Below are 14,452 nucleotides of genomic sequence, written 5' to 3' on the forward strand. Positions count from 1 at the left end.
ATGACATTGTGACAGCAGCAGCACGTAGTCAGCGTAAGACCACAGCCACACCAACAAGCTCTCATCAAGTAAGCCAGCCAAGTTACCAGATGTGATGTTGGCAGCTACAAGCAAACGTGTCCCTCAAACAACTGTCGACAAGCTCATCATCAATTTCATATGTGAAAGTGTACAGCCATTTACAGTGGTAGAACAGCCAGCTTTCAGAGAATTAAATACCAGACTGCAACCTCAAGCCAAAGTCATCTCCAGATCCACCGTCTGTACCAGAATCTGTGATGCTGCTGATTACATGAAGAAGACTTTTACTGCAGAATTGGGTAAAGCCAAATTTGTTGCAACCACCAGAGATTGTTGGTCAGCTCATCAGAAAAGTTACATTGGTGTAACTTATGAGGAGACCTTAGAAAGAAGATCTGCAGCACTAGCATGCAAAAGATTAAGGGGGTCTCACACATTTGACGTGATTGCTGGTGCTCTTGATGATGTCCATTGTCAATACAAGATTAGAGACAAAGTTGTAAGGACCACAACCGATAGTGGATCCAACTTCCTCAAAGCTTTCCATGTGTACAGTTGTACATTCAACTGTACCGATCATCAATTTCAAGTCATCCATATGTTAGTTGAACATATTAGATGACTTGGCCAGGAAGTCCAACTGCCTGACCCAGGCCAGAATCGAGGCAGTATTTCGACTCGAGGGCCACATGCCGGTCAATCTTGAAGCCAGGGACTGGGCTACGACCCGACAGCCCTTCAACACCTCCTGGAGCAGACCCCATGCTCCTGCCATTCAAGGATAATGCTCATAGGTTGGGCCTGCGGCATGTCGTGCAGCCAGTAGCCAACCACCTCATGAGCACCCTTTAACATCCTGCTCACCAAATGTAACGGTCGAGGTGGGTTTACAAACAGTTGGACGGCTTTCCAACCTGAACTAGCCCTAGGGTTTGCCTTCTACCCCCAGTCCACGCCACTCTCCATCAGCCTAGGAACCAATTCTATAGACCCCAACAACGTGACAAGGAGGCGAGGGTTCCTGGGCCTATCACCTGTAGGAAGCGCCAGTGTCGGGGAGTCTCTGCCTTCTTTAAAAACACGGATAAATGACCCAGTGCAAAGGATTAGGGTGGAGAGGACATTTCCATTCACGGATGTTCTGGACGCAGGCCCGTCTGTCGTCGGGGAGGCCCTCGCACGGGTCCTTCTTTGTGACCTGCACGACAGGAATGACAGAATCTCCATTGAAAGCCTGAAACAAGCTGCTACTCCTATGCTGGCGAAGTTGGTCGGGTGCCGGACAACCACAGAATTCTGCAAAGACCTGGTAGAAAGAAAAGGCTCTGGGTACCCACAAACATTTCCCTGAGCAGTGGAAATGGCACAATCGGCAGGCCACGGCATCCACAACTACCTTGAGTTAGGCCTCTCAGGCTTCAAGTTCTTCCCGGCGTTCACCTACTGGGCTGCACAAAGAAACGCGAAGGTCCAATGGAACAAAAAAGGCTATATTGAGCCCTGCAAGGCCAGAGACACAGTAGCTGTGGCAGCTTCGCTCGTCTGCGACGTCTGTGCAGACATTGAAAAGCGTGGGACAGTGGGATGCTGTGGATAGAGGTAGTTATCCAATGCCTTCTGAGGACAATGGACAGACTCTCAGATTGAGAGTTCTCACCTTTGTCAGTTGTGTCGGACTGATACACAATGGAGATTTCGTCTCATTTGTAAATGCATTAGCGAACAAACTAACAGAGAGCAATAACCTTTGTGAATATTACTTAATAAAATATTTGTGTTCATTTTAGTTCACAATGCATTAACTAATGTTAACAGATACAACTTTGGATCTTAAAAATGTCTTAGAAAAGGTTGAGATTAACGTTAGCTAAGATGAATAAAACCTGTAGAATTATTGTTGGTTCATGTTAACTAATGCTAACAAAATGGAACCGCATTGTACAGTGTTACCATTTTTTATATAAAAGGTTGCCATAGGAGGGTAAAATTAATTTTAAAAGGAATCTTACACTGGTTCAAACTAGGCTACTGTAGTATGTTTGATTACTGTTGAAGTGTTTGGGTCATGGTTTTTAAATGGTGAGCCTTTTGTTTTTGTAATCAGGTTCTCAAAATATATCAGAATTTGGATTTAGATTTATAGGCCAATATATCGGTAATCGACTTTCAAATGTAAAGAATTATTGGTGTCGGCCAAAATGTTCATATCAGTGCATCCCTACATGCTACCCTTAGGAGATATCATTATGAAGCATGGCATTAGTTTTCACTGTTATGCTGATGATACTCAGCTCTATATTTCTTCATGCCCTGACTTCCCAATCCACAAAATCAACGAATGCATAGCTGATATAAAAAAACTGGATGACTAGCAATTCCCTACTCCTTAATTCTGGGAAAAAAAAACAGAGATTGTAATTATTGGACCAAAAACCTCCGCACATAATAACCTAGAGTACTGTCTAACACTTGATGGCTACTCTGTCAAGTCTTCGTCGTCGGTTAGTTCATGCGTTTATAACCTCAAGGCTAGATTATTGTAATGCTCTAACGGGTGGTTGCCCTGCACGCTTAATAAACAAACTACAGCTGGTCCAAAACTAAAACCAGGAAGTATGACCATATTAGCCCCGTTCTGTCAACACTGCATTGGCTCTGTTAAATATTGTATACATTTTTCAATTTTGCTGATTACTTACAAAGCACTAAATGGTTTAGCTCCGCAGTACTTGAGCGAGCTCTTAACGCACATTATAGTCCTTCACGTCTATTGCGATCTCAAAATTCTGGCCAGTTAATAATACCTAGAATATCAAAATCGAGAATCGAAACGGGAAGAATTCCTATAACACATAACACCCGATGTACTCGTTACATCATAAGTATGGCAATCTACGCCTATATTAGTCTCCCTGTTTATTTCGAGGTTAACCGTAATCAGCCGGAACAACCATCACTGAACTTACTAAGGCTAGACTATGAAGCTATTTTCTTATAGAAACAAACTTTGTTGTATTATTTTCGTGTCATCACTGTAATGCTGCGTTCACACCAAGCGCGAATATGCGTCAGGCGCGAGTGATTTCAATGTTAAGTCAATGGTAAGGCGCGTTTACGCGCGTCTGGAGTTCTTGCGGCGCGAATGAGGCGTTTGGCGCGGCGCGGTAGACGCGAATTCGCCTCATTCGCGCGTCTAGTTCGCGCGAATGACGCGAATTGAGCGTTTGGCGCGATACGCGCGTTAAGCGCGAATTGTGCTTTTTGTGCATTCACGCGTTTGACGCGAATTCGCGTCTGCCGCCCGAGTTGAAAAATCTGAACTTCTGCGTCAAATTCGCGCCGCGTTAACCAATCAGGAGCCTGCTTGATGTTGTGGCGGCAGGCCCGCCCAGAGTCATTCATTCAAAATGGAGGAACGTATAATTTTAGCTGTGAGCAGTCGGCCGGAGTTGTACGACACGACTTCGTATATATACAGAGACAGAAATAAAAAGGACCTCGCTTGGAAGAGTGTCGGTGAGGAGATTGGGCAACCTGGTAAGTTGTAAATAAGTTACACATTTCACTTTTGAGTCACGTACAACGGCCTTCCCGCCGTTTTTTAAAACTATTTTCCCCCTAATCTACAGCTACTTTTCGCTAAACAAGATAATGTGTTTATTCAGAGGACATGTGCAGGAAAAAATGGAAGAGCCTCAGGGACACGTACCTGAAGGAGAGGAGGAAGGAGATGGATAAGAGGAGTGGGTCAGCAGCAGGGTCGGTGAAGAAGTGGAAGTACTCACTGATCCTGGGATTCCTCGACCCCTTCGTTACCCCACGGGAGACCACCAGTAACATGGGGGGGGTCAAGGCCCAGGTCATTGAGTACAACCACCCCAGGGACCAGGGAGAGGGAGAGGCGGAAGTAGGGGATACGGAAACAGGTGAGTTTTCAATTAAGCCAGTTTACAAGGCATGTGCTGTCATTGTTTACAGATGAAGAGTATAATGTAATCTCTCTATGAGTATTAACATGTAATATTGTCTTGACAGAGCCTACTGATGAAGAGGCTGATCTGAGATCCCCTGCCGCTTCTCCTGTCTCCTCAGTCCCTGGTCCTTCGCTCCCTGCTGCTGCACCCACAGGTGTGTGAACATGTCACGTGCAGAAAACATCAGTACAGTATACACTCATAGCTTTAACATTCACTAATAATCATTGTATTTGTAAATGCAGACTAAATTCTATTGCAATGTATGCAACCAATCATCTGCATGCTTTTTAATTACTGTTCATTTGCATGTTTATGTTCCTGATGTTTATATGTCTGAAGTATAACTTTATGTAAAATGTTAAAGCAAGTTCAAAATAATTTCACACTTGTATTTAAGCACTGGCTGTGTCACTCACACAGGCACAGATATTATTCTCCCAATATCTAGACAATTGTGTTATTTCAATTATCATCTTTCTGTCTTCTCATTGCACTGTGTGTTGTATTTTTGATTTCACAGGCCAACAGAGGAGAGGCACTCGGCGGCCGCGTGATGGTACGTCGGAGGTGGAGCAGACGCTGCTCGAGCTCCTGAGGCGTCCTCCAGCTCCACCTCCACCACTACCACTACCACCACCACCGTCTGCTGACGAGCACTTCCTCCTCAGCCTTCTGCCTTTTCTGCAGAGCATGCCGCCTCAAACAAAAGAAATGGTTAAATTTCAAATTTATAAATTGGCGATGGAAAACAGCACCGTTGTGCTAAATTTGGAACTAAATAATTAAATAAATTAATTAAATAAATAGAGGCCGCAGGCTCTGCAGGAAACGCAGAATGCCCTCCTTCCTCTTCTCCTTTGTTCCCTGAGGCTTTTCCACCTTCCAAGCGAGGTCCTTTTTATTTCTGTCTCTATGTAAATAGTTTGTACATATAGTATTTTTTTTAAGTTTATATTTTTATTTATAATCAAATTATTTTATGTTTGGCCTGAATAAATTATTTTGAAATATGACAATGCCTAGTGTGGTTCTAATGCACAACATATACATCATCAACACATCATAACTTGATTTTAATATATGACACATTCATTTTGTATTGAATGCTATTTATTCCATATCTAAATCTTAATTATATGAAACATTATTATAGTGTAGTGTCTACTACACTATACTGTCACTATACACTATAGTGTAGTGTGTCTACTACACTATAATAACAGAACAATAATAATTATAATAGTGTGTATACTTTAGTGTGTCTGGACAGTGTTGTGTGAGGAAAACAAAGAAATCACAGGACAGGTTAAATACTTTGGGAGGCTGGCTCCATTTATCAGCAAAACAAAAATAAATCACAGATTTTACAGTAATAACCTGAACAAAGAAATGGCACAGACCTATAGAATTATTATCGTGGAATTATCGTGGAAAACCGTTGAAAAAGTTATTGACTCAGGGTCTAAAATTATTAAATGTGCATGTTGTGGTGGACCTGACAGCCTGAAACTGGGCCAGCAGGAGTAGAGCAGACAGATAGACCAGACATGACCTGCAAAACAGAGAGGAGGCAGAACAAAACAACATACAAACCAATAATCAACATATTGCATTTAATAATAAAAAAAATATATATATATATACACATGTGTGTGTGTGTGTGTGTGTATATATATATATATATATATATATATATATATATATATATATATATATATATATAATATATAAATAATGGAGGTAAAACTCTTTTAAGATAGTCATGCTCTTTATAGGTTTGTGGGTGGCTCTTAAAAGAGCCGTTGTGGGGAAGTCATGAGGAGGACTTCAAACACTACTCTGTCGGCTGCCATGCTACCGCTCCCTCCGCCGAGAAGTGTGCCATGAAGGCATCCCTCACTCGGACTGCCTCTCTGGAGGAGTTGTTTGCCGCAACCCGACCCAGACCTGGCAGCGGCTCCTCTCCAGCTTGTCCCGCGCCCCTCACAGCAGGTGCCTCTCTCCCCTCCGAACACCTCATGAAATTGTGGAGAAGACACGTCGCCTTCACACACTTCTCCGCAACTTCAGGGTGGACCTCGATGAGCCGCCGGTACATCCTCCATTGTGAGGAGAGGATGCCAAAGGCGTTCTCCACCACCAGCCTGGCTCTGGAGAGACGGTAATTGAAGACACGTCTCTCCGGAGGAAGGCTGCGTCCAGGGAAGGGCCGCATGAGGTTCCTCCGCAGCGGGAACGCCTCATCAGCCACGAAGACATGGGGCTGGGGTCCTCTGTCTTCAGCACCAGGTATATGCTGGTCAGGAGGCAGGTGAAGTGTGCCAGCCTGGAGAGCCTGTCCAAAGGCGGAGTTCGCCAGAATCCCACCGTCACTGGTCCTGCCGTACCCCCCAACATCGATCACCCGGAAGCGATACTTCGCATCCACAACTGCAAGCAGAACGATGGAGAACGTTCCCTTGTAGTTGTGGAACTGGGATCCTGAGTTGGGGGGTGCCTTCATCACCACATGCTTCCCATCCACCGCTCCAACGCACAGAGGGAAGTTCCATCGCTCCTGGAATCCCTCTGCGATGGACCTCCAGTCATCGGTGGTGGGCACAGCCATGTAGTCCTCCACAAGGCAGTCCCAGATGGCAGTCACTACCTGGGCGACGATCTGGCATACTGTGGAGACACCAACCCTGTAGCTGGACGCTATCGTCCTGAACGAGTCCCCAGTGGCAAGAAACCTAGAAAACATTTTTATAAATATTATTAAAAGTACACTTGTAGTTACATATTCAACTATACAATCAACAGGTATACTATTAAATGGTTTATGGTATATTAAAATGCCAATAATCACTGTGTTTATACAGAGAAACATGACACTGAATATTTTAATTTCTAGGTTAATGTCTAGGTTATAGCTAACTCAGTATCACTAGTAAGATCACTGTGTTTATACAGAGAATCATGACACTTTCTAGGTTAATGTCTAGGTTATAGCTAACTCAGTATCACTAGAAAGATCACTGTATTACAGAGACACGACAGTATCACGTCTGCCAATATAATATTTTAATTTCTAGGTTGATGTCTAACTTAACGTTAGGTTATAGCAGTTAACGGAGTAACTTACGTTATCACTAGAAAGAGCATCAACAGTGGTATCCGTACCACAGTTTAAAAAAAATATTGATAGCATAGCAAATACTGTATTTAAAATAGCATATACATTTACTAACCGAAGACAGATGGACAGGCGCTCCGCAGCTGGGATAGAGCGCCTGTAGTTGGTGTCCTGGAGGGTGATCCTCGCTCCGATGCGGGACAGCAGGTCATCAAACTGGGCGCGGGACAGGCGGAAGTACCGCTGAAACCGGCCGTCATCCAGCCGCAGCTCCTGGAGCAAATGGTGAAATTCGCCAAACTGGGTTCGCCTCCGAAGGGTCTGGTGGACCCAAATACGGCGACGATGATCCCTACGCCGCTGTTCTGCTCTCCAGAGTAAATACAGTGCGGTGACTCTCTCGGTAAATGATCGCTCATCAGACATCCCAGATAGCAAGCACATTTGGGCCGATTCCGGCTGAAATGTGCTACTGTCGGCATCGGTGAAAAGATAATGGGCCAGAGTCGTGCCGACTGTGTACACAACACTTCTGGCTCACATACGGCGTTTTATGAATGGGCCAGTGTCGGCTAAATGCAGTTGTACTCGCGCTGGCTCATATACGGCGTTTTATGAATGGGCCAGTGTCGGCTAAATGCAGTTGTACTCGCGCTGGCTCATATACGGCGTTTTATGAATGGGCCAGTGTCGGCTAAATGCAGTTGTACTCGCGCTGGCTCATATACGGCGTTTTATGAATGGGCCAGTGTCGGCTAAATGCAGTTGTACTCGCGCTGGCTCATATACGGCGTTTTATGAATGGGCCAGTGTCGGCTAAATGCAGTTGTACTCGCGCTGGCTCATATACGGCGTTTTATGAATGGGCCAGTGTCGGCTAAATGCAGTTGTACTCGCGCTGGCTCATATACGGCGTTTTATGAATGGGCCAGTGTCGGCTAAATGCAGTTGTACTCTCGCTGGCTCATATACGGCGTTTTATGAATGGGCCAGTGTCGGCTAAATGCAGTTGTACTCGCGCTGGCTCATATACGGCGTTTTATGAATGGGCCAGTGTCGGCTAAATGCAGTTGTACTCGCGCTGGCTCATATACGGCGTTTTATGAATGGGCCAGTGTCGGCTAAATGCAGTTGTACTCGCGCTGGCTCATATACGGCGTTTTATGAATGGGCCAGTGTCGGCTAAATGCAGTTTTACTCGCGCTGGCTCATATACGGCGTTTTATGAATGGGCCAGTGTCGGCTAAATGCAGTTTTACTCGCGCTGGCTCATATACGGCGTTTTATGAATGGGCCAGTGTCGGCTAAATGCAGTTGTACTCGCGCTGGCTCATATACGGCGTTTTATGAATGGGCCAGTGTCGGCTAAATGCAGTTGTACTCGCGTTGGCTCATATACGGCGTTTTATGAATGGGCCAGTGTCGGCTAAATGCAGTTGTAGCGGCTACTCGGTGTAGCTGTGTGTATACCGTCGGCCCGGCTCATATACGGCGTTTTATGAATGGGCCAGTGTCGGCTAAATGCAGTTGTACTCGCGCTGGCTCATATACGGCGTTTTATGAATGGGCCAGTGTCGGCTAAATGCAGTTGTACTCTCGCTGGCTCATATACGGCGTTTTATGAATGGGCCAGTGTCGGCTAAATGCAGTTGTACTCTCGCTGGCTCATATACGGCGTTTTATGAATGGGCCAGTGTCGGCTAAATGCAGTTGTACTCTCGCTGGCTCATATACGGCGTTTTATGAATGGGCCAGTGTCGGCTAAATGCAGTTTTACTCGCGCTGGCTCATATACGGCGTTTTATGAATGGGCCAGTGTCGGCTAAATGCAGTTGTACTCGCGCTGGCTCATATACGGCGTTTTATGAATGGGCCAGTGTCGGCTAAATGCAGTTTTACTCGCGCTGGCTCATATACGGCGTTTTATGAATGGGCCAGTGTCGGCTAAATGCAGTTGTACTCGCGCTGGCTCATATACGGCGTTTTATGAATGGGCCAGTGTCGGCTAAATGCAGTTTTACTCGCGCTGGCTCATATACGGCGTTTTATGAATGGGCCAGTGTCGGCTAAATGCAGTTTTACTCGCGCTGGCTCATATACGGCGTTTTATGAATGGGCCAGTGTCGGCTAAATGCAGTTGTACTCGCGCTGGCTCATATACGGCGTTTTATGAATGGGCCAGTGTCGGCTAAATGCAGTTGTACTCTCGCTGGCTCATATACGGCGTTTTATGAATGGGCCAGTGTCGGCTAAATGCAGTTGTACTCGCGTTGGCTCATATACGGCGTTTTATGAATGGGCCAGTGTCGGCTAAATGCAGTTGTAGCGGCTACTCGGTGTAGCTGTGTGTATACCGTCGGCCCGAGTTCGTTTTGCCACAGTCGGGCCACAACAAGAATTATGGAACTCAGCCGCCTGAAAAAAAAAAAGTTTTGGCGGTTAAATCCTAGGACTCGGCCGGAGATCTGCAGTCTGCTGAAGATTTCATTTTCGGGAGGAACATTTTCAGCGGAAAAAAGGCAAGTAATTTAATTAATTTTATGTTCATTGTAGTGTTGTATTATGTTTTAAATGTCAAGAAGAATTGCTTTTTAATATCTTTATAACAGTTAGATCGTTTGTGATAACATATCAGAAAACCTGAGATAGGCTAGATATCTAGCACGTACTATGAGAGCGCGCGCGATCTCATAGCCTATAGGCACATTGTAGGCCTACATTTAATTAACATTATCTTGTTTTATTATTATAACTGCTGATCTGTATCCAGTGCACTATAGCTAATTCAATTATCTGGAGTTATTTTTAGTGTTTGCTCATTCAGCGCTAGCGTCGATTCATCTGTTGAATGCGTGCTACTGTCGGACTGCCATAGCTAGCATTCTGTGACCCATTGAATTACATTTACAGTCACGTGACTACCACGGAGACCCGGAGGAGCGCACACTGCATTACGGAACTGTCAATTTACCATTTCAAAATGAAGAAACTCAAAAACATTTGAGTAAACTGCCAGTATTACATATCCAGCACCTAGCTGCTGCAGTATTTCAACTAATAAAAACAGCATGACGTTCTAAAACACGCAGTGGTGCCTCATTGTAGTAAAACAGTGATTATAAAAGATCAAATTCAGTATACCTGATTGAAGATGCATTCTTTATGCAGGCAGGTGAATATCAACGTAACACAAAATAGTAGGCGTAATGGTTTTATGGAAAAACACGTGTTTATATTCGGGGTTTATCTGCTTTCCTGTATAGCCTATGTTTAATAAATGAGGTAGGCCTACACTGAATTTGTTATCAGTGTCAATGTTAACAGTTCACATGAAGACTTACAGCAGGCTAGCACAGGCCTTCCCACTGCTCCACCAGTTCAGCAGTTTGACCGACCCACACATACAAAGACTATATCCTTTACAGATATGCTGACCAGTCACCATGCCATCTGGCCAACTGAGGATTTCACATGTGAACGTGAGTGTATACAGCACATGGTTCTATAGGAAATTATGGGTATATGTCAGACATATAATTATTTTTATTTTTTTAAACCTCTCCAGCTCCACAAGAGCCTACACGATCCTGGCTCCCAGAAATACCTCTCTGTGGAAACAGAGCTCAGCAGGCAACTGAACTAATTGCCAGTAAGTTGGTGTAGGCCAAAATTATTTGGTCCAAAGAGCCCAAAACAGACTCCAGAAGGATGCCAAAGGACTCCTCAGACTCCTACTCCTGAAGTTATTGTCTGTAAGTATATGTTTACTTTTATCAGCAGAATGTACTTGGCTATAATAAACTTTATGCATAATCTCATTCACAGGGCCACAGGTTCACCCCATGATGTAGTCCTTTAAATTTTATTTTACCATTGTTCATGTTATATTTTTTATCATTTCTGTTCTAGCACTAATCCGTGAGATGCTGACGAAACAAGAAATGATTCTTGACCAGCAACAGTCAATTCTACGGATTCTAAATGCAAAGCAACTACAGGAAACCAATTATGAAATTGAAGAAGGACTTTTGCCAGTGAAAGACTTCGAGAGCCTCAAGAGACTGGAGCAGAAATTGCTAACAAGTGATTTCAAAGAAAAACTGGTGAGTTAAGAAGTTCTCACCAAAAAGAGAATAACTGTGAATAAAAAAAAGTTATCTTGTAAAAAATACAAAATTGGACTGTGTACATTTTCTAATGTGTACTTGCTACAATAAGTAGATTTGTAGGAATTTGTCCACATATTCAAATTATGTCATCTTTTACTTGCCCTCATGTCACTACAAGCCTTTTATTTATCTTTGTTACGCACATTTAAAGGGATAGTTCACCCAAAAATTTAAATTCTGTCATTAATTACTTACCCTCATGTAAAAAAATAATGACTTTTTTCAAAAATTTCTTCTCAAAAATATTCCTTTCGGTGAGCTATCCCTTTAAGATAGAGTGCTATACAATAGTCACCCACATGTTATCAAAGATGTCACCTCTGAACTTGTAAATGTAAAAAAGTGCAGGTGCACAGGTACTTTGAGTGTTTCAATTATTTTGAGCTGCAGGGAGATATTTTATAATATCTTTTTTTATCATTAAAGTGATGGTTGCTATCAACCTTCATTGTATGGACACAAACTGCTGAAAACTTTCTTCAAATATCTTCAATGTTCTTAAGATGAACAAGCCATACATGATTGAACCAACATGAGGGTTGGTAAATGATAACATTATTTTAAATTTGGTGTGGACTCTTGTTATCAGTGTCAATGTTAACAGTTCATATGTCACATGAAGATAATTGATAAGAAGCATGTGTTTCCCCTTAGATTAATAACCTAGGGCTGGTTGGAGGGTTCGACGTAAAGGACACTGTGTGGCGTATAATGCGGCGAACATTTTCCAATGGTTTAGCCAAAAATGTAAACTGGAAAGGGGCAAATGGTAAAATATCCCTTGCGGCCCTGCATCTAAAAGATGTTGTTATTGGTAAGGACATCATACATTTACAAATGTCAGAAAATGGCTTAAAGGTGCAGTATGTCAATTGTAGCGACAAAGAATATGTTGAATGCACAGGGAATATCAGAAAGCCTTAACACTGTTTCTATCATGCCATAATTACATTATTTTAAGCCTTAATTTAAACAGTGATAACATAATGTTTGGTTAGGTTTTTGTTGTTGTTGTTGTTGTTTTTGTTATGGTAAATGGATGCAAACCAAGTAAATTAAAACAATGTTTGCTATAGCTGTGAGGGAAAGGAAAAAGTTCTTGTTTTAAAATTACAAACATCTAAATGTTTATAATCTCACTTACAACATTAGCTAATTGTAAAACAATTGTAAGTAATTGGAAAAAAATATTGTTTTATATTGAATTTACAGTAATATGTAAGAAGAAAGAAATCACAGAGATTAAATTAGAGTTTTCTTAGTGTTTATATTTTGAAAAGTACCATTTGACTGCTCATCACATTTAATACAAGAATACTTGCAAAATATAATTAAAGAAATAAATGTACTTTGCACATTTATTATTGTTTAAATCAAATAAAATTAATTTTGATCAATTTAATGCACCCTTGCAAAATAAAAAGAACCTATGATTAATTTCTTTATACATAACCGTTCAAAAGTTTGGGTCAGTAAGATTTTAATGTTACAAAAGCTTCTCTTTCAGATAAATTCTGTTCTTTTGAAGTTTCTATTCATCAAATGATCCTGAAAAAAGTTTTCAACATTATTAATAATCTTAAATAATTCTGATTCTGAAATATGCAAATCATCATTTTAGAACGATTTCTGAAGGATCATGTGACACTGAAGACTGGAGTAATAATGCTAAAAATTCAGCTTTGATCACAGAATAAATTACACTTTACTATATATTCACATAGAGAACAGCTGTAGGCCTAATCATATTTCACAATGTTACTGTTTGTGCTGACTTTTTGGATCAAATAGGCCTCAAAATATGCAGCTTTGGTGAGCAGAAGAGACTTATAGTATTATTGTGTATTGCTCTACATGACACACTTGTTAGTAGACACAAAGGGTTGATAAGCCAATATCAGGAATATTTGCAATGTAAAACACATTTTCCTCAACTGGAACTTCTCTCAACTTGTTCAGTGGTGTGATATCTAGAAGTTAGAATTAAAAATGTTTTAGCTTGGTTTCATTCATCAAAACATGAACATATTTCATAACTGTTGTGCTCTCAGTGTGAAGAAAAAGTTTATACAAAAAGAGAATAATTGGTCCTAGCATCTTTAAAAAACTAATGCTTAACAATATTTATTCCTTTATTTCAAAGCTGCAGTTCGGAAAAAAACCCTCACAGCTAGTGCTGCTGAAATGGAGGTCGAGGGGACCATGAAAAGGTGGCTCCAGCTGGCAGCAGATAGGGATGGTGGACGAAAGAGAAGGCTTCTGCAAAAAGAAGTTGTTCACAGAGAGTGTGTGTGTGTGTGTGTGCGTGTGTGTGTGCGCATGCGTGCGTGCGTGCGTGTGTGTGTATGTGAGAATTATTTGTGTGTGTGTGAGACTGTAAGAATTATTTGTGTGTGTGTGTGTGTGTGTGCGCGCGCGCGCGTGTGTGCGTGTGTATGTGAGAATTATTTGTGTGTGTGTGAGACTGTAAGAATTATTTGTGTGTGTGTGTGTGTGTGACTGAGTGTGTGCATGTTAGAATTATGTGTGTGTGACTGTAAGAATTATATTTGTGTGTGTGTGTGTGTGACTAAGAATTGTGTGTGTGCGTGTGTGACTAAGGATTATTTGTGTGTGTGTGTGTGTGTGTGTGTGACTAAGAATTATTTGTGTGTGAGTGTGTGCATGTTAGAATTATGTGTGTGTGCGTGTGTGACTAAGAATTATTTGTGTGTGTGTGCGTGTGTGACTAAGAATTATTTGTGTGTGTGTGTGTGTGTGACTGTAAGAATTGTGTGTGTGCGTGTGTGACTAAGAATTATTTGTGTGTGTGTGCGTGTGTGACTAAGAATTATTTGTGTGTGTGTGTGTGCATGTGAGAATTATGTGTGTGTGACTGTAAGAATTATATTTGTGTGTGTGTGTGTGTGTGTGTGTGTGTGACTGTAAGAATTGTGTGTGTGCGTGTGTGACTAAGAATTATTTGTGTGTGTGTGTGCATGTGAGAATTATTTGTGTGTGAGTGTGTGCATGTTAGAATTATTTGTGTGTGTGTGTGTGTGCATGTGAGAATTATTTGTGTGTGTGTGTGCATGTGAGAATTATTTGTGTGTGTGTGTGTGTGCATGTGAGAATTATTTGTGTGTGAGTGTGTGCATGTTAGAATTATGTGTGTGTGACTGTAAGAATTG

At 42.1% G+C, this 14,452-nt stretch overlaps 2 protein-coding genes across 2 annotated transcripts; one reads left to right on the forward strand and one right to left on the reverse strand.

Moving 5' to 3' along the window:
* Positions 1-3,060: 3,060 nt before the first annotated feature.
* On the forward strand, positions 3,061-5,525 carry LOC307002023 (uncharacterized protein; the record flags this gene model as incomplete). Its single annotated transcript, XM_079619231.1, has 5 exons — positions 3,061-3,558; positions 3,687-3,947; positions 4,057-4,149; positions 4,519-4,639; positions 5,501-5,525. Exons 1-5 carry the CDS (start codon positions 3,429-3,431, stop codon positions 5,523-5,525), a joined length of 630 nt encoding a protein of 209 aa, XP_079475357.1. The 5' UTR covers positions 3,061-3,428.
* A 213-nt stretch (positions 5,526-5,738) lies between these two features.
* LOC307002024 (uncharacterized protein) lies at positions 5,739-7,539 on the reverse strand (the record flags this gene model as incomplete). The annotated part of the gene is made up of 2 exons (XM_079619232.1): positions 5,739-6,730; positions 7,229-7,539. 2 exons carry the CDS (start codon positions 7,537-7,539, stop codon positions 5,833-5,835), a joined length of 1,209 nt encoding a protein of 402 aa, XP_079475358.1. The 3' UTR covers positions 5,739-5,832.
* Between the last annotated feature and the right edge of the window lie 6,913 nt (positions 7,540-14,452).

The sequence above is a fragment of the Phoxinus phoxinus genome (assembly GCF_949152265.1).
Source record: "Phoxinus phoxinus genome assembly, chromosome: 7".
NCBI lineage: Eukaryota > Metazoa > Chordata > Actinopteri > Cypriniformes > Leuciscidae > Phoxinus > Phoxinus phoxinus.